This window comes from Acanthochromis polyacanthus, chromosome 2 (genome assembly GCF_021347895.1).
Source record: "Acanthochromis polyacanthus isolate Apoly-LR-REF ecotype Palm Island chromosome 2, KAUST_Apoly_ChrSc, whole genome shotgun sequence".
NCBI lineage: Eukaryota > Metazoa > Chordata > Actinopteri > Pomacentridae > Acanthochromis > Acanthochromis polyacanthus.
In genome coordinates this window covers 11064591-11085903 of record NC_067114.1, presented here as the reverse complement: position 1 = coordinate 11085903, position 21313 = coordinate 11064591, and the positions used below count along the sequence as shown (strand labels likewise).

General features: G+C 39.7%; 1 protein-coding gene across 2 annotated transcripts in view; it reads left to right on the top strand.

Annotated features, from left to right (window-relative positions):
* The window catches only part of sbf2 (SET binding factor 2), a 113020-nt gene that overhangs the window by 9492 nt on the left and 82215 nt on the right, over positions 1-21313 (top strand). For both annotated transcript variants that reach the window (XM_022202535.2, XM_022202534.2), the window contains exon 2: positions 2671-2756. In XM_022202535.2, coding sequence (XP_022058227.2) covers positions 2671-2756 — 86 coding nt within the window. The remainder of the gene's footprint in view (positions 1-2670; positions 2757-21313) is intronic.

Sequence of the window (21313 nt, the reverse complement as noted above, 5' to 3'; positions counted from 1 at the left end):
TGAGAGGTGAATACTGTAAAACTTGCCTTTTTCAGGTGTAGATTGTTGTGCAGGAACAATTATTTCTCTTCACGAAGCAACACCTGTCTCTCTTGCCTCCATCATCTTTCCAGTGCTGTAGCAAGTCCAGCATAGTTCATGTTTCCTTTTTGAGGTTTTTATAGTAGGTTGTAGGTGGAAAATTCAGTTTGAAAGGCACATGCAGCAAACTGCTATGTTGGTTTTGATTTCTCTAACCAACATAGCAATTTCACATGGTTTTAACGCTTGCCAACTCTTACGATACGCTTTCGAATGAGAGTAAATCCCAAGTGCTGTGTAGTTGTGCTTTTTTTGCACCCTGATTCCATATTGTGAGTTCTGAATATTTTGAGTGTTTAGTCAAATAACTGAGTCTTTGAAAAGCTCACACAATCTACTGTGTGTGTGACAAGTTATTTAGCCACAGTCATTTTAATTGGCAATTTGGGTTTTATTGATTGCATAAACAAAATACCCATATATGTCTAATTATCCATATTAACTAAATGGATTCCAAGAAATGAGATGCATACATCGAATTTCTGTCTCTTACTCCTTTGATAGGAGACCTATTTCTCTTGGCTGATAACTAGAAAGTGTGTCCTAGCTGTCAAGGAGTGACGGAGAGTTTAAAATAACGATAGGATGAAGTCATGGGGTCAGACAGACATCATGACATAGTGCGTATTGGGAAATAGACTCTAAAGTGTTGTTTTTGGCATTTTAAGTGAGGGGAATTTTTCCTTAATTAGATACAATTTCCTTTTTATTAACTTTTGGGATTGCTAAATAAGAATGTTGCAGTAATATATCAACTCCTAAATACTTGCTGTGTCTGCACTTATGTTGAAATGAATTATTGCATCTAATTTAGGTCTGAGTTTTGCAAGACCCAGCCATATGGGGCCATGTGGGAAATTTATGAGTGAGGTATTTCACTGCTTTCAATGGTCAGCCCATCACATCTGTGTGAATAAATATGAAGTTCACTGCACCTGCTGTAGATCAGTATCCAGCTGTTTCTCTAAGCACCGACTACATACTACATGTGTGTATGGCTTTGTGTAGTACATTATTCACTGATCTGCCACAACATTAAAAGCGTCACAGGTGAAGTTAATAGAGAATGGATGGATTTTCTTACAATGTTCTTGTCAAAGGTTGGAAGATATAGAAGGCAGCAATTAAACAGTCAGTCCCTCTTTTTGCAGGATCATGTACCTGACCACTTTGCAAAAATTGTTCAGGTTCATGATAAAGATTTCAAAATGTTCAAATCCCCCAGATCTCAATTTGACCAAGCATCTGTGGGATGAGCTGTACAAACAAGTCTTATCCATGGAGGCCCCTCTTCATCACCTGGAGAGCATGTAGGATCTGCTGCTAATGTCTCGGTAGCATTGCTAATAAGAACTTGCAGACATTGTTAATACTTTGGTAGAAACTATGTAAGATATACTGCTACTTGAACCAATAAACTTTAAATATTCTGTAGACAACAGCACAAATTCCTAAAGAGGCTGATTTTATTCGATAGGATAATCGATTCATCGATTGGCTTTAACCTGCTACCTCATTCACTAATGCATTTTGACTGTTTATTTCAATTTGCACAGTTGACTTTGTTTTGCACCGTCAACAGATTTAGATATCTGTGTTTCAGTTTCAGGTTTATCACATTTCCTCTTTCCAACAAATGAACCAAAATAGATCATTCTCTCTTCTTAGTAACTTCTTTTGAAAGCAGATGCAGACCAAATGAAAGACGCTTGTCTTAGAAGTAAGTGGATGGCTTTTTGAAAATCAGCACCTCAAAGGCAGTAGTGCAAGCCCACGCACTTCTTAAATGCTCCCTGATTACTTAAGTGTTTAAAGATGCTCTGGTTTGTTTTACGAGCTTGCTTTGTTGGTTGTTGGTAACATTAGATCTTTAAATTGAGGTGTTTTTGTATCACACAAAATACAGCCAATAAACATATACATATTGTTTAGTAGCAGATACACTTATTGCAAATGATATAGTCTTTTCCTGTTCTTTTCAGATCTATAATCGTGGCCATGTGTTTACCACACCATGGCAGGTGCATGGGTTAAAAAGCTATGTCTAGGTTGGCAGTACATCCCTGTGTTTGTTCCCGTCATTCATCAGTGCACACACATCTACCATTAGACAAGGTGATGATAAAATCCAGCACATCATGAAGGCAGAACACAAAATCAGAATAATGTGTTGTGAAGCAGCTAACACTCCCTCTAGGGACTGAGATTGAGAAAGAAGGTGTCTTAGATACAAAACACATTACATGTTAATGTTGTGATTAGAATCTGATGTATTTATGTGCTTATCTTTGTCATTGTTTGCATTTTGTTTACTTGTACTGTCACCATATATGGATTTCCCTTGGCTTTAGGGAATTTGACTATCGACAGTGGTTGATGTGGAGTTGATCATTGCGTCTGTCCTCAGTGGCATAGACAAAAACATAGGGTACACCATGGACAGGTTGCCAGTCTATCAAATGGCCTATGAGAAAGTGTCAATATTAAAATTCAGAAAATAATTTTGCTATGTTTTCGCGCTCTGTTTATACTTTAATTGAATAACTGTTTTCTGCATGGACTGACAGATCTTTGTCTTTTCATCACCAGCCTCAGGAGAAGGATGTGGAAAGATCATTCAGCGATTCCCCAAGAAAGACTGGGAGGGGACAGCCTTTCCTCAGGGGGTGGAGATGGTGAGTAAAATAAGACTCTTACCAAGTCAAAATGACTTAATATGCACAAAACTAATTATTAAGTACACTGTCCAAAGTGAAATGATGGAGCACAAAGATGTGGACATATGATTCAGAAAATTACCTACTTAGAAAAGGTAACGATCAGTCAATACTTATTTAATCACAATAGGAAAACTTAATCAAGAATGCAGTTTAGCAATGCTGATGTGGAAGTATTTGGGCAGTGTCCAAAAAAAGGCAAAACATTCACCCTTCTTTTCACCTGTTTTTCTTCGACATGCTACGTTTCACATTTAAGACAATTGAGTAATTTCACCTCAATTCTCTCATGTTGTTTGCTATGTTTGATGTAACTGGTGGAATCTGTTATGAAACTCAAAGTATAATTCACAGACTGGTGTCTGAATGGGTGCAATATTGTTATGACTGAAGGCTGCGGACCTATATCATAGTTTCATATTTCAAACAGCTTGAAGTTAATGTTTGTTTTCTGGTTTGGTGAAGCTCTAACTGGCTCTAACCATTGCCAGCTTCCTTTCTGATGTTAATATGTGTTTTTCTCTGTAAAAATGCTCCTATACAAGATATAATGCTCTAGTATTTTCTGTGTCACAAACTGACAGTACACCCCAGGGAATTTTCCAGTTTTAAAAGCACATTTGCCCTTTGGCGCTTGTACAGCAGATATTGGCATTTCCTGTTTCAGTTGATTTCATAATGATTGTTTACTCAAGTTTGTTTTAATTCCTTTCCACATTCGCTAATTGGGGAACTTCTTTCATCATAGTTACTCTTCGCATTCTATCCTGCCTATTATCTGGTTCCCATTGCTGTCTATCTGCATCTTCTTCTGCAGTAATATTAATATTAAGGGAATGATGCTTCCCTTAGCCTTTTCCATCCCTTTCTGCAGAGTGACTTTAAGAGGTCCCTGACAGGGGGGTCTGATTATCCTTTTATGGACAATGCAATGGATAGACACATACTTTCTTATCAGGACTGAGAAAAACTGTCAATCTCTGGGGTAAGATTAGCAGTTGGCTGTGTCATACTGCAGAGGACATTAGTGCCTGTTTTGTATCTGTTGTTGTTCATTTATATTGGCTAATGTAGATAAGCTTTTAATGACTAAGTAGAATAGTTTTGGCACAAAGAGGAAAAACAGCAAAATGACTCCACATCCCAAACACTTTGCTTGGTCCTTTGACGATGCTATCCAGGCCTTACTTAAGCGAAAGTAGACTTTTCCATTGTTTTTCCAATGTAGTGCAATTATTGCTTTTCAACATTGAATCATGGTCAGTGTAATTTGGATTTATTCAACAGGAATGTACAAAAAACCCTTTTTCGTGTCAAAGTGAAAACAAGTTTGTACAAAATAATCAATCAATTACAAATATAAAATGTAGGGTAAGTGTATTAGTTATTCACCCTGTTCGAGTCTGAATTTATAAGATGCCCCTTTGACCATGATTAAAGTATTGAGTTTGTGTGGCTAGGTCTCAAACAGCTTTGCATATCTGGACACTTAAATCTGACCCCATTCTTCTTTGCAAAACTGACAGTTTGCACAGGGATCATGACTTAACAGCCTCTTTCAAACCCAGTCTCAATTTCTCAATTAAATTGACGTCTGGGCTCTGACTCTGCCATTCTGAGACGTTCACCTTGTTGTCTTTAAACCATTTCTGTTTTGCTTTTGCTGTATGCTTCAGGTCACTAGCTTGTTGGAATACAAATATTCTTCAAAGTTGCACTTCTCTTGCAGATTGCATTAGGTTGTTCTCCAGGATTTCCTGATGCTTTTCTGCATTTATTTTTACCCTCTACCTCGACTGTCCTTTCAGGGCATACTGCCAAGAAGCACTGGCAAATCATGATGCTGCCACCACCATGCTTCACAGTGGGGATGTGCTTTGGTGTCATCAGACTGAAAAAACCTTCTTCCAGTTGACTTGAGAGTCTCACACAAGCTTTCTTGTGAAGTATAGCTGGGATTTCTTATGAGCTTTTTTCAGTGTTTATTATTTCTTTGCCACTCTCGCTCCATCTCAGCCGCTAAAGTTTGTACTTCTTTCAGAGGAGTCGTAGCTGTCTTGGCGGCCTCCCACACGAGTCTGTCCTGCATGGTCACTCAGTCTTTGAGGCTGGCCTCTTCTAGCCAAATTTATGCATGTGCAATATTCCTTCCACTTGTTAATGATGGATTTAAATTACCTCCAAAGGATATGCAGAGACTTAGAAATCTTGTATGCATCCGCTGACATGCTTAATGATTCACCATGACTGGACTTTCCAGATTCAGGTGTCTTTATACCATAACTAGAGACACATTTACCACACTCAGATGATCTCTATTTCACTAATAGTGTGGCCTCGAGCACCAATCGGCTGCACTTGTGTTGAATTAGGTGAGTCACCTTAAAAAGAGGGGTGGCTGTACTTCATTTTCCTTTAAAGTCATTGGGGGTTAGGATGTTTTTTGGCTGGTAAGTTACATAATACTGGTGTATGGATGATATAAGCAGACTTTTTTAAAAAAATTTGGGAAGTCTTGGACAATGTGACAAACACTTGCTAATAAATAGAACAGACAAATTTGATATCTGCCTAAAAAGAATTGGAAAAGATCAGATTTCCCCTTCTTTTAGTACTTCTGCATTATAGATCTACAAGATCCATTACTTCAGGAGACTGGATGTGCTGTGCCAAAATAAATCCTAAATGTCTTCTACTTTGCTGGTGAAAGTATGTTTTGTGTTTGGTGGAGGTCACAGTCGGTCAGAGATCACAAGGGGAATATCATTTAGGAGCTACGTGATGCAGAGCAGAACACAGCAGGTGCAGAGGTCATCAAGTTGCATAATATGGGTCAGATATCTAAGCCAAGATAAATGAAGACAGCTAATCCAAACATCATGCATTCCTCACAAACCCCTGTTTAGATGAGGTAATGTCTTTACTGTGACAGGATCCATTGTAGAAAGGAGAATAGATTTGCATTCTTGTGCAGCATTTGTAACAGTTGAACAAAAACACGTCTTAGAATTTAATTAGATGATTTGTGAATTAAGATTTGTGTAAATAATGGCAGCGAGTTATTATAGTGGCAGCTGAAATTTGTGACTGTGGATGGACACAGTCAAAGGGATATTATTATTCCTTGACCCTCATCCATGTAGTGGTATTCATAAGGCAGTGGAGGACAAGTAAGCTGTTGTTCCAGCGCAAATAGACATATTGTGAGTGGGTGGTTTGAATGGCATGCAGGCGTCTTCCTGTGTAACTCATTGAGTCTGTTGGTGGCCATCGAGAATATCTTGTTATGAGTTATTGTTGGGAGACCAGCAGCAGTGTGTCATTCGGCAAAGCCCAGAGCTCCTCAAGGCTAGCAATGGCCAGCAAATGAAAGGCAAAAGAATTTAACAATTAAAGAATGTCCTGTCTAGACAAAGTTGAGGAAATTTTGTGCTTGAATTTTTTGATATGAGGGTGAAACCTCTGTTTCCTATTAGTGACTCAGGAATAAACCAGGGTGGCTCTGTTCTCTCAGTATCATCCCTCAAGTATCCTGTCATGGTTTCCTCGAGTTTAAATATAGAAACACTGCAACAAGTTTAGCTAAATCTATTAGCTTAGTGTTTCCAGATGTCACCGAGGACCTGCATACCAGTTTTTGTGGATGTGTGGGTGTGTGTGAATTTTTTGTATTCCATCTTGCTGAAGTGATCCCACCAGTACTTCTTCATTATGTGTCAGCCTAGACTGAAATTGAGACATACTGCAATCCCCAGAGTGTAAAGAAAACTTCTTCTCATTGAAGGCACTAAGCTTACACGGAAACAAGAGGATGCATTCAATGCAAGACCTAGACGTAGATGATGTTCTTCTGGGATACAACTGTATGTGAAGTATGATTACAGAACAACACGCTGAATGAATAGGATTCATATGTTGAAATATTTGATTTTCAATATGAAAAATAATCAGAGTAAGGAAGGACAGGAATGAGGGGATTGTTTCAGATATTTACTTTCCTACTGTGTGGTGTGTGACAAACTTTGGTCAAGAGCCAAATGACTGAAATTCCTACTTTGAAGCTTTAATGAAGATACACCATAGTGTTTAACAGACCCACTAAGCAATTTGCATTTTGGCTCTGTTTTTGCCTGGTATGTAAACCATTATTATTTGCAGATTTTCTCTAGTCCATGAAAAAGAAAATTACTCTTTTACAAACACTAAGGAACACATCTGTAGAAAACAGTGGATGAAGCTGAGCACGAAAAGCATTTTGCGGTCACAACAGGCCCCCAGCAAACTAAATAGCCACAGATGAGGAATGCACCAAGAAAAAGCGTTTACAACTTGTGCTTGGAAAAATGTGTTTCTAATCTTTCCGGGCAAGTGATGATGATAGGAACCAGCTCAAATCCTCATCTGTTCTGGATGAGTCCAGTCTGTAGATGGAGGTCAGCACTTTGAGCAGCTAGTACATTTCCATCACCTCGCAGTCCACTGTTGAGGCACAGTCCTCGTCGTTTACAGTAAAAGGACTGAGGCTCTGGAGATACAACTACCGTGGTTTCATGTAGAAGGTTTTTATAATATAAATTGCACCAAATTTCATAATGAATAATGGTTGCCTCAAAATGTATCAGTCAGCTGTAATGTTTTCCTTCTTACGACTGAGCTCTCTTTAGTGCACATTTTTGCCAGAACAGTTATTGAAATGTATTCACTCCACAATCATTAGTAAGATTTCCCATATTCTAACCCATTTTGTTCTTTATTTTTTTCCCTACGAAGGACTAGGGTCCAATTTTAGCCTATTATACTTGGTGTTTAATTAAAATCGCTGGCTGCTTCTGCCACAAGATGCATAGTTTAAATACCACTGCGTCAGGGATTCAGTACCTCTGGATAAAGTGACCTTAGTCATGCTCTTGGTTCATTTAAGCCAAGTGGGCCGAAGCTTCTTCTGCTGGGAGGATGAAAAAGTGTAGATTTAGTGATACTGAGTAACTTTGAAATGAGTATTATTCTGGATAAACCAGGCGTAAACTAACCGTGACGTCACCCGTTGGTTTCAACGCCGAGAAAATGAAGCCCGGATTTTGCTACTTCCTGGTCGCCGTTTTGGATTTTTTGGAGCCAGTGACGTAAAAAGCGTCATCAAACAGACTGGACCGGAGAGCAACTCGGGGCAGGATTGGCTGAGGACTCTCTTATCCTGCCCACGTTTTACTGCAGAGGCTTCTGTTGCTGTCTATCAAGTATAGCCACGCCCCCTGGCTCCGCCAACTTTAACGATTTATTTAAAATTCAGTATTGATTTATTTTAAGATCGGCCACCTGATCTCTCATTTTGACCATGAAAACTAACGGGAAAAAAATCCTGAGCTGTAGAAAATCAGTCTATCAAATTTTATTTTTCCAAAAATGAATTGGGGTCTATGGAGAAAAAGCTTTTTGGAGCCAACCCTAGCGGACGGCGGGATATTGCAAGTTTTTGACACTTCCGGGTTGGCTTCAGTTCTGGAGCCAGATGCTACGTCCACTATATATACAGTCTATGGGATAAACTCATGACATTAAACTCTTAAGTTGCCGGATAGAATAGTGATGGAACTCTGTTTTCAGTTCTTCTCATCTCGAGAATTTAGTATGTGCGAACATCTTTACTATGCCCCAAGTGTAGGAAAACAACTAAATGCACGTCCAGAGCCTTTGGCAACGTAAACAGATGGCACAAATTTGATGCCAGTTGGGGTTGATGCTCATTTCCCCCACTGCACTTTGATTTGCTGTTTTCCAAGAGCTGTTAGAATCATCTTTTGCTCATAGTTGGTATAAGTTAGTATAAGTTAGGAGAGCAGAGAGTGGATTACAGCATAAATGTAAAAGTCTGTCTTTGAAAGAGAAACGTTACCCACTTCAGAACACAGGGCAGTGTTTGTTAGAAACCACATTGCAGGAAAAGTATTTGTGGATTTAATGTGGAGGAGTTCTCCAGGAAAAAAACAGGTATGTGCTCAGGCGGTTTATCACCTGTAGTTAAGTTTATGTAAAATGTAAAATAGCACATTGTGTCAAATTGCAATAATATGAACTTCCTGGTTTTGCTTCTGTTCATAGTAGTTGTTTCCAACTAACACTGCATCATAGCAGTTTTATTATGAAAACATTATTTTTCCCTCTATTAGACAGCCTGCATTTTGTTATCTAGATTTACCTCTCGATAGTTGTGAGCAAAGAAATGTGTCACACAGATGCCAAAGGGATGCCTGGTATGACATTAGTGTTCACTGAGTTTGTTTGTTTAAATACAGCATGTTTAATGTTTGGTGTACAAAATGATGTTCACAACATTCGCTGTTTATACACCACATACTGGTGTCAAATTCAGATTTCGGAGCCCTACACTCTCCTGTCAGTCCCTTTCCATCACGTGCACTTGTTTGTTTCGGACGTCCTCTGCTTGGAACAGGGGCTGTTTTCTGTCACGTGAAATGGATTGTAGTAACTGTAGGTGTAAAGTCGACACTGTGAGACAACCACATGGACATTAAACATTCTAATGTGATCCAAGTATTGGTGAGTGTGTGAAGTAACGAAAACAAAATCTTATCCTAGCTTGCTTTTTTTGCAGTTTGTGCAAAAAATAGCTTGCCAGTAAAGTGTGTTGTAAATCTTTATCGCTCACCTCACCTGAATCAAACCTTCAGTGGAAGAAATATGTGTCTAATTTAAGACAGGATGTTTTTCATTTAAGGGTGCGAGTTGGATGAACTAACAGTGCTACGTAAAACATATTGAACGTGTATTTTAAACGGACTGTTCTGAAACTGTACAAATTGACTTTGATTGATTTATCCTTTGCCAAACTTTGTAAAATACCCAATAAACACATGCTGGTTACTTAAATTTGAATGCTAATAAGTTTAAAATTTTTACCAAAACAGTAAAGATGCTGGTTTTTAGCATTTGATGATCTGATGCATATACTTAGCTGTTACATACTTATTTTATTGTCTGTTAGCTGGAAAAATCGTCTTTTCTAAGCCTAGCTCTCAACATAGTCTTATACTATACACGTAATTTGAACATATAACAGGTTATGAAAAATAATTCAAAGTACCGTGAAATGTCTCAGACAGCATACAGTCCTTCAACTGAAATGGAAATTGCAATACACAGAAAATGACACGCTACGTATACTGTGGAATGAGAATAGATAGCTGTTCGTGTTCATGCTCGGCTTGGCCTTCAGTTTGTATATGTGTGCGTTGGGTGAAGAGAGATGCCTTGACAACTATGCTGAGAGGTCAAACACATTCCAAAGCACCACAAAGTTCAGTGTTGAACATGAGGGTCAGTCCATTGCATGTAGCCTGTAGACAATGTTCCGGCAACAGACTCATTCCTCCTGTCTCCTCTGTAGTCATAATTCCCAGCAAGAAAACAAGTTTTTTCCTCTCAAAGCGCAGCCTCAAATGTATCTCATCTGATGATGTGTTAAAGATTAAAGCCTGACTTACAGTAAGCAGACTACTGTCTTTTTTATATAACATCAGGTCAAAGTAAAGATTCTGTGCTATTTAAGCAGTGCTGAAACAACTAAGTAACTCATCAGTCTAATGAGAATTATGTGAATTGATTAATCATTTAAATTATTTATTAACAGACTCAACTGCATCCAATCCAATGTACAAATATGGCTCTTCTTTGCTGTTTTATGTCGCTTTAAATGTAATGTTTTAAGGGTTTTTGGCAGATTGATTTGGAAACATCATGGCCTTGGGCTTTATTGGAAAGTTTCACTATGTTTCAATATTTCCAGATCAACAGAAAAAAAATGATTCCAAAATTTTCAGTAATGAAAATAATTGTTCCCGGCTGCTTTAATTTAATTTGGCCTAACTTGTGCTCAGTTGAAGCTTTACAGTAATACTTGCTGGTTTAGTTAAGTTTCCACTTGAAATATTTTAAAAATGCATTAATGCGGCTATGGAGCTCGAACATTTCGTTCAGCAGTTTGAGATTAATGACAGCGAGGTTGAAACATCCTCAAAGGAGATGTTTATGCAAAAACCTTCTACTTGCTGCACGTTGCCTCCGCTTGACGTATTTCTCAGTTTGTTTTTAGTTTGTTTTCAAAGGTAATAGGTGACCTGGTCTCACCTCTAAAAGGTTGTGGCATTTAACCTTAGATGTGTGACGGCGAAAGCAGCTTCAGCCTTATACTGGAACTGCTCTCCACCGTCGGTAGTAATTCTTTACGATTGACAGTGGAGAGCAGTTCTACCATCAATAGTAATTCTGAACTGAACCCATCCATAGCACAGTGTGTGGTGTGGGTTTTCTGTTCCACACAGTCAGCTAGCCAAGCAGAGCTGCTTCTCTGACCACATACCACGCCGGTCATTTGCTTTTTTGTCCCACTGCTTACTCAGCCATAAACTGGTAGCCATAATTGTTACTGAGACAAATAGTCATTTACACAGATGGCCCCCACAGTGGTCCAAGAACTGCAGCCACTATTGATGTGCCACGAGTTTCCACAAGGCATTATGGTCACACTAGCTAATTTCATCTGCGGTGTGGTTTTTAAAAGTAGAGGTGGATGTTTTCAAGTGTGTTTGCTTGATTAAAAAGAGTGTCAATGTGTCACACTGAGATTGACTGCCTGCAGCATTCTTGTCCTTCCACAGCTCCACCAAGATGACCCCCATATTTGCCAAAATTTGAATTGTGTGACTCCAATGGCTTTCAGAATGCTGGTCAGTGGTAAACCCAAATCCAAGCTTAAGAACAATCTTCAAAAGTGAGGTTTACAACACAGGCGATACGTCTGTCCTTTTCTGAGCATCTAATTTTAAAGAAGGCAGCGGTGCATCCTATCAATTAGAACATAAATAACATAACTCACCCCTGACTGTCTCTGTTCACTAGCCCTATCGCGCTGTCACTACATGTTTTAGCTATTTTCAGGCTTAGACTGCTTGGAAACACTGTCAGTTGGTCACACTGTACGTGCACAGGACAATGTATATCTTGTTTGATATGGGTTCGTTTGAATGTATGTCAACAATGCTATCAGCAAATTAGAAATAAATGGATTAGGAGAAGCTCATTTCTGTAGGAATCTGTTTTAAGTATATCACCAAACAAACTGCAACTTTTTTTTTTCACATTATGTGCTCGATCTTTCATATTTCCCCTTTTCATTAATGTGATTGCTGTTTGGTCAGTTCCTCAGCTATCAGCTTTTCATTTTTAAGCAGATGTCTCTCTTAACTGCTATCAGTGGAAGTAAATCCCTATTCTGAAAAATAGGTACAGTATTTTGTACATGACATCTGTGCATTCTGGTGTGAAAATGTTTTCCATACTGCGTCGATCACATTTCAAAGGCTGACTGGGGGAGAAGGTGTACGCAGTGTTTTAAATGCTTGAGTAGGAGTGCATAAAATGAGACAAGCTATAGTTTTTTTTGTTTATTTATTAGTTAAATTGCTTTTTACAATTCAAAAGAAGCACAATTTGAGTATACATAGTGCACTTTCAGGCTGAACAACGAAGAGATGAGTTCCTCTCCTCTGCATCCAACACAAAAGCAAATCACATGTGGGCTTACAGGCTAATCCAAGTTGAGCTGATAACAAAGAGAGAGAATGGTAGGCATTGTTTATCTATGCTACATACAATAAATACACATACACAATACATATACTAAATGTACAAATGTGAGTATGGTAAAAGCTTAACGCATCGGCACAGACAGAGATACTTCACTGTGTATGTAATTCCACTGAACACTCCTGTTTTCCTCTGACTAAAATGTTCAGACGCTAAATTTTTAGAAATCCTCTTCAGGGCATAATTTCGTCTAACGAAGGAATGTGACCCGACTTGACCAGACTGTAAACATATGTGTCTTTTCTCTTGTCTAGAACTCTGACTTCTTGAATTCCTCCCTTTTCCCTCAAATCCCTGTTGTAACGAGGAACATGGCTTGCACTTCCAGAAAGGATGCCGGGGTGATTCAGAAATTTGTACACTGCCGGTGCCATGTGTTGAAATCTCTGCTGGCCCTGAGTACAAATACAGAAATCTTCTTGATGCATATTGTTTCAGAAAAACTATAGGTCATGACTCCAGTAAGACCTGGGCCTCTGGGCTTAGGTCAGATTCAGTTCAGTTAAGACTCTTTTTGCTTGGAGGAGTCATTTATCTGGCCTTGTTCTTGCATTAGGTCGGAAAGGCAAACCATGACAAAGCTTAACTGCATTGTTCACAATCAGCAGCCTTGGTTAGTCAGATTTAGGCTCCATGCCAAACCACAGACTGATGAAAGAATGTAGCCTAATTGTATCACTTTATGGATTGACTCAAGTGACCATAACTTGACATGTCACACAGCACGTCGGTCTTATGGTGTTTGTAAAACTATGAGGGAAAAACTAAACAGTGCATTCCAGATAGCAGGAAGCCATTCCAGCCAGGGGGGAGAATGGGATCATGTGTTTGTCAGGAAGATCCACAGATGAGTAATCAATGCTTGATGTGCCAGTGAAGCTAAACACATCGGGAAACAAAGCTGGAGCTGTCAAGCAGGCAGGACTTTCCATGCTGAAAAGCACTATTAGCTAACCAGGAAATGGGAATACACAGGATGAAATCGAGCCACAGCACACTGGAGAGTGCACACAATCAAACTTTTAGATGAAATACAGTAGAAGCCTTTCCACTTCCAGCAATGCTATTTCCTCGTAGACCCAAGTCTGAGATTTGTAGACGGAAAAGCCACACATCAAACAAACAAAAACAAAAGCAGTGATGATAAATGGGCAGCTCTGTGGCTTCACAAGAACATGTAGTTGTAAAATTGTGCCGGATGGGCCCAAGGGCAAAGTTGGGATACCCCGACTGTCCTGTACATTTCTTCTCTCCCATCTAAAGGACTGGCTGCCTCCCTACATCTTTGTACTTGGCTTCTGGCAAATACCACAATCACTAGTAAAAAAGTGCTGATTGCTACTACGACTATGGCCTGTGGCTAGTGACATAACTTGTACCTCAAAAGTCAGAACATAGCATATGTACAGACCTTCTGTTGACTGGATGTATTTATTTCAGGAGAATCTCTGAGTCCTTTAAACTTGAACTATTTGTCATGAAAATATTACACCACTATCTGATGTCTGCAGATGTACATAGTCAGTTTCATGTGTTGTCCTTAGTGTTAGTATACTTAAACATGACTGCCCAGCCATGTTTTTCCCTTTTGTGGTGGCATAGTAAGGATAGGACCCAGACTGCTGTATCCCTAGCCCGTTGAGTTTGATTTGAGAATAAGTAGTGGTGTTGACATGGCCTGGATGTTTGCAATTTCAAGTGAAAAATACTGAGATTCCTTCAGACAGCCACAGACAGAATAATAACACGTTGCAGTAATACATTACATTGCTGTTATTCATTGACATTTTTAGCCATCCTAGTAAGAGTGTGGAGCTCTAAGGACGACAGTGCTGGGCGGTTGTCAAACCCTGTTGGGTTTGAAGAGCGGCATGTCCTTTAGTGGCATGGTTTCATAGCTTTTAGAGTCATACCCTCAATTTATACAGTATTTCCACTATAAAACTGTCTACTTCAGTCTCTGTCACTGTCCAAAGAACCAAAGTACTGCATTTTTTCAATGATTTATTTTATGAAAAATAACCCTGTTGATCATCAGAAAAATGCTGAACATCAGATCCAAAAATTGTCAAGATCAACTGCGATCCTTAGTTCACCGATAAATATGTTGTGGTGGCAAGGAGGAACAGTGTCACCATTAGGTTACCTGTAGCTAAGAGAAAATTGACACCTGGTGGTACAAAGTTAATGTCTTACTTCATGTTTTTGAATTTCATGTCCTTAGCTATTCAGCTATTAGACAACAGCTAATTAACAGATCACTTCATTGTAAGAAAAATACAACTCAAGCACAATTTCTGTTTTTCAGCATCTGTACAACAAATCCTTTATCTTATATGGCAACTATATAGTTACAGTCACTATCCATAGAAACACTTGGAGTGCATTTTCCTGATACAGTGACAGGGACAGGGGATGTGGGGTTAGACGTCACATATAAGGTACATCAAGATAATATCCCTTGTTGTTGTAGTTGTTTTAGAACACCGTATGCTCAGTTCTTGTGGCTGCATATTTGTCCCTAATAGTACAAGTGTGCACATTGTTCTTCTTCACTCATAGGGCTAGTTACTGTTGCCCTATCCAGTCCAGCAGTGAGACATCTTGTGGAAAAAAAATTACTCACTTTGGTAGTTTTTGTCAGTTAATAGTTAACTGTTAAGCATAAAAGTAATCTTAACCGTGATTTGGACAGGTCATGATCCAGTGGTTAATTGTGTTGTTTCTTTAACAGGAAATCTTATAGTAACATTTTAATTACAGAATCAACAAGGCTCCTATTCACTTGTTATCTTAAACCGTTGTGAGATATGTGTTTAAAGCCTAATGTGAGAAAAGGCGTGTGTTAACAAGTGTTCTCTTGTTGGATACACAGGGAAGCTCATTTGTGTTCACACACACTCAAACACACTGACGCCTAATTCACAGATTCACATTCACTGTTCACACTAAATTAGCATATAGTCAGGAGAGGAACAAATCTTGTTGTGGTTTGAACTGAGCGCACGAAAGGCAGAAGTGAGATCAAAACCTATAGTGAGTACTGCAGCTTAGCCAGGGCCCCCACAAGGCGGTGGAGGAAGCACCTGTTCATAAGTCATTCTCTTACTGTGCTCTGAAGGGCTGAACAGTCTGAAGTACGACAGCCATTGTACTGATATACAAGCTCAGGACAAAGCTGTTTACCCTGCTCTTTCATCACTTTGCATCACTCCATGTGCTCAGAAACGTGTTTTGATGTTTTGTGTACACTTTCCAACAGAAAAAACAGAATGGCAACCGTGTTTACCATCCCTCAGCTGATGCAGGCTTGCAAAATAACTGCAGTAATGTGGTGATCATTAAAAGCGATTTACGGAAAATAACAGTAAGCGGTTACTTAAAATATGTCCCAGAAGTACATACATATGGATCATAATAAATGACCCATTCGAAATGTACTTTGCTGAGATTCTGATGGAGGAGAGAGTCTCAGTTTTTTGAATGCTGCTTTGTTTTATCCATTTTGTACTTGTCCCTTGACATACCTTTTACTTAAAGCAATGTCCTGGCTTTGGTACCTCCAGTGATCAAAGAAAAGAAACTGTGAAAGACAAGACAGCCCACTGCTAGCCCCAGTCTAACCTGAGGACACGGGGGCACTTATTCTGTAAGTTTAGATGCCTCTCGCTGTATTCTGTCCACAACCTGTGTAATTCATGTAGCTGAAGGGAAAGTGCTTGAGGGTCAAATGCACATCTGCAGGCAGCCAAAGTTTGGCAGCCAGATGTAACCTTGTAGGTTCTGAGGAGGCATTGAACATCTGCTGGTATGAGAGGCACAAGCACAGCGATAAGTTATGGTGAGTTAGTTCTGTAGTTTAACTTGAAAGTTGCAGTGATAGAAAAGACAAGAAAGTCAACATCGTAGTTCACTTAGTTGCATCTGCTTGCTGTATTTGCTACAAAAATCACCGAAACCGAGTCTGTATACAAGTGGGAGTCACTTATGTAATAGCATCTGCCTGTTATTTGAATGCATTTGGAGTAAAATATGGCTCATTTGTCCTCGACATCAAGACTTAGAATTGTAATCCTTTGTTTGACAAATATTTATGTCATTTAAGCTGTTGCAAATATTCAGTAGAACCACCAGTTCAACTAAAAGTCTCCATCTTTCACTTCCATGTCCTTTAAATGTTTCAGGTCACTGTCAGCGAGACCCTATGTGGGACACTCATGTTTGTGTTTTTCACCAATGCTGTTACAATCAGAAAATGTTGTTATGGTTGGTTGGTTTCTGTTTTCATTTGGCTCTCATTGTCCTGTGAAGGTTATAAATCAGACATTGTCTGTAAATGTTTAACATTCCACTGGCTGTTGGTTCGAATTTTTAATTTTGCAAGTAACTCGTGCTGGAAATTTAAAAAATCTGCATCCAGTGTGCAACATATGTGCTTGTATTCAGTGGTCATTGTCGGTACATTACTTAAATTCTCCTCTTGCTTTTATACTGTTTGCTGTTCATGGCTAATTGCACTAATTTCTCTCTAGTATAAATACCTCATATAAATTGTGTAGCTCTCGTTATTACAAGGCTTTGACAGTGGTTTAACTTGTCTAAAAAGTACCGTGTGCAGACAAACTGTCAGGCTATGACTACCAGAATAGTGTAAGCAAGCATGCTTATACGAGACAGACCAGGTTTGATTGTCTTTTCCAAAATTCCTGAAGTTTGATCTTACTGCTTCAGTTTTGACAGATTCCATCATAGTACAGAGAGAATTTATTTGATTCTGATTGTTTTTATAGCATTCAAGTGGTTTTCGTATCAGTTTTATCACTCGAGCCCACTATCAATCAGTGCTGGGAAAATCCATGGACTTTCCTTGAATTCTGACATGGAATTTTTCTACCCACGAGTATATTTTACAACAGATTTTTTACTAGCTATGATTCAACTCAGTTATGCGTGGATGATATGGTATTTATTAACCTACTTTTGACTAAAGTGACACATGATGAAGTTGGTTTAGTGCTTGGGATCCCCATCCCAACTGTGAGCATCACACAGACGGTTGAGGTTTAGCTGAAGAGTGAGGCTTTGAGACAGGATGAGTCAATCTGGCAGTGGACTGATTTAAGCGTAGGAATGCCTAATTCTCCAAAGGGTCCTTTTTGTTTGTCTCTTTCTACATTTCTGTTTTCAAGTTGCATGTGGTTAACTGGCCGCATGTTTTTAATTTATGATGTGTTTTTGAAATGAAGTATTTGCCCTGAAGTGAACAAATCTCCCCAAGGTATGCTGCAGAGATGGGAGTTCAGCAGAACTGTCCTTACAAGCTTGTTACTGGACCGTGAGTGGTTTAAAAAACAAAACTTGACGTTATCACTAAAAATGCATGTTGTAGTAAGTTCTTTTTACGGTGTTGCGTTTCCCTGCACATATGGCATTCATGAAGCTCAAAATCTTGTGTACGATGCTGTTTGCAATATTTGCTAGATGACTCTTCCTTCATTGCCTTATTAGACTTTTTTATTCTTTTGATTTGCTGTGGTCCATTGTGTTCGTCTAAAAATATCTATCTCTAAAATGAACCATATGTGACTGGTATTGCATAAACGGATCAGCAATGGAAACAAAGAGTGCTGGTGACAGCGGGGGAGCAGAGTTGAGAAACGGATGTAAGGAGGAGATGCCACCTCAGAGCTATGTGATGGAAGTGAGCTTTGGTGCAGTAAATTAACTGCAATCTCTGAATAGTATTTGGGTAACAGTGCTATTATGCTCCTTTTGTTGGCAGTTTTGTTTATCAAGCTGGCCTTGGTAATTGTGAAGGGTGAGGATGAATGGACGTGCATGTTTGTGTGCAAAGCTACTCGGATGGAGCAGCCGTCTCTGGTTGTTTTGTCCACTGCTCATCCTGCAGCCCTGATAAAGCTGAATTGCTGGACAGGCAGCACGCCACTGACCTTCTCACCTCCACCAGCTTCTGTCTGACACCTCGCACCTCACTTTCCGTCGTTGTGTTGTCTTCCTGGCATACGACTCTTCCACATGAATGGGGAAAGAACAAGGTGGGGGGAAGAGGATGATGGGAGTACATGGTGTCGCACACATCTGTTGTTAAGTTTTCCTGACTGCATTGTCTTGCAGACCCTTTACATTCACGCTCCATCTGTAGTTCACAATTGGTCCCTGAAAGTTTGGAAAGTCATCTCTCTTTTATTTTCTTTTGCTAACACCTGCTCTAAGAGTAGAGATTGTATTTTGTACTTTCAGTTTGTTTCCATGTTTATTTTGGATCTTTTTCTGTAATATGTGCATTTTATCCTCTGAGAACTGTCCATATTCCTTTGTTTGTCTCACTATCATTTCCCAAATTTTCTTTTTTCATGCAATGGAATGTTGTACGTTCTAGAAAAAATGTCAGTACGTATTTTATTGCTGTGTGGATGAACTTTTGGTGCCCGATTTCAGTTAGATTTGTAATTCAACCGAATTATGAAATGCGTCCCTCTCTGAATAGATTCACGGGTCTAAGCTCATTTGTGGTACCAGGAACACTTTAAAGATTTTATGACCCATGGAAGTCTGTTTGTATTTCCACAAGTACTGGACTCTCAGATGTTGCGGTCATGATAAAAACACTGTAAACCTTTTCCAGTCAGATTTCAGTTATGTCATACCAGAGGAAAACAACGGTGACTTTAAAGGGAGACAGCCTTGTCACTGTATCTTTGTCCTGAGTCATCTTTAGCAATGGCTGTCGCTCCCGTTATAGCCGGCTTGCTCTGGCCTGAGCAGACTTTTATGTCCTGTCACACTCTAAGAATGTAGGCCTGTCTTGTTCAGGCAAAGCGTCTGTGTCACCTTATTCCCTCTTTGATTGGTGCTGCTCCTCAAGCACACAGAGGTAATGATGCTTAGCAGGTCAGACTGGGTATCCAGTGTCACTGGCTGAGGTGGTGAATAGTGCAGTTGGGAGCCAGTCATGCTGGGCTGCAGCACATGACGCGGTGCAGAGGGTTTAGCTGGAGGGCAGCAGTTTACTCAGCTTTGACATCAATACAGCAAGTGTGTCCCAGAGTTCCTTTGTCACTTGACTGAGGTCTAAATCTAGAATAGGAGATGCCCTTTCTCTCTGCACTGTGTGTGTGTGTGTGCTGTGCAAAGGCTAAGTCTCCTACGTGTTTAACCTTTCCGCCTGTTTCACGGCAGTGGTATTCTGTGTAATGCTGTAAAGTGAATGTACAGTACAGACACTGTAACTCAATGCTCTCACTTGTTGTTCCCTCAGCTAATACCAGTAATCTGTCCAGTGTCACTTACTGCATTTGGTTGCAAAATGTAGCAGCAGGGGACACACATACTCTTAACACAAAACTCTCCTGTTGTTGTCACAATATTGCAAACTGGCTTTCTTTTCTCTGTTCATTCTGCCTTCAGGGCCTAACATCAGAAGTGTATTCATGTGTGTTTATAATCCATGCTAAATCCTGTGTGTGACTGAATTGCAAATGACATAATTTCTTCAGTTGAATGTTTAAACAAATAGCCTAATCATATCTTCTTTGTTTACACATTGTTGTACAGCACATTATTAAAGCTAAATTTCAAATAGTAACATATGCAGAAAGGACTGCTGGCCTTAAAAGATTTCCCTGCTTTTGTAAAATTTACAGAAAGCAGGACAGACTCTGGAATCAAGACACAGCCAGTTTCAAGGCGCTTATTTACAGGCAAACAGCACTATATGAGCACTGGATGCATGCGTAGCTATTGTGGATGCTGGAATACACGAGAGCCACAAGTAGATAATGTCGCATAAAAAAATGTGTTTAATGTCTCAGTAATGTACCCCATGTTTTCATAAAGGGTAGGATACAAAAAATCTGCTATTTTTAAGCTTTTTTTAAAATTAAATTCTGTCGTTGAACTTTTGCTTAGGCAGCCATAAGTTGTATGTAACATGATGTCACAAGTCTGTCTGGGTGCGTTGGACCCTGAATACAGTGAAGTTTACTAAACACTGAGGCTCCTAAAGTGTGCTTGAACCTGTGCCAGCCCTCAAATATCTCTCCGCAGACCTACAGGCGAGATAACGGCTTAAAGGAAATGCTCATTTAATATCATGGAAGTTCATAATTCCTCTCACTATCATGCTTCCATGTGGTCACATCTTGTCACTGTCCCTTACAGTTAGTCATACTCTCACACATACATATGATCCTATGGAAAGAAACATACACACAGGATGCTCTATCTCCTGTGATCTTCTTAGGCATGCGGTCCCGAATGCGCTTTTGACAACAATGAATGGCATAGTTGGAATAGTTTAGGACAGGATCACAGTTATCTGCACTTGTCCTTGGATCCTGTCTGGCCTGAGTGCATGCACACACACACATGAGCAGCTCACCACAATGCAGGTTTAACAGATTTCCTGTATACTATTGTATCTGCTGGAAGATGGTAGCAGCCTGGTCCAAACCTCCAGGCTGAACAAGCCAAATCCCCTTCCTCCACCTCCTTCTCCTCTCTTTCCTCCCTTCCTCTCTTAATCTAAATTTCCTGCTCTCCTTAAACTTTCCTTTCTCCTATTCTGTGTTTACTCTTCTTCTTTTCACCCCAAGAGATGCTACCTTGCCATTATAGTAGTCTTTGGCTGTACGCAGATCCATCTACCCATCAGTCCATCTGTTTTTGCCCTCACCCACTCCTCCTCTCCTCTCTTCCTCCATGTGTCCGGTGATCCCCTGTGTAACCCCTGAGGAGCAGTCTAAACACCATTTTCAGAGCCAGGGCCAGTTGGGCCTCCAGGAAAAACAGAGAGAGACCAGACACAAACACTCGACGCTCTGACCAAATGC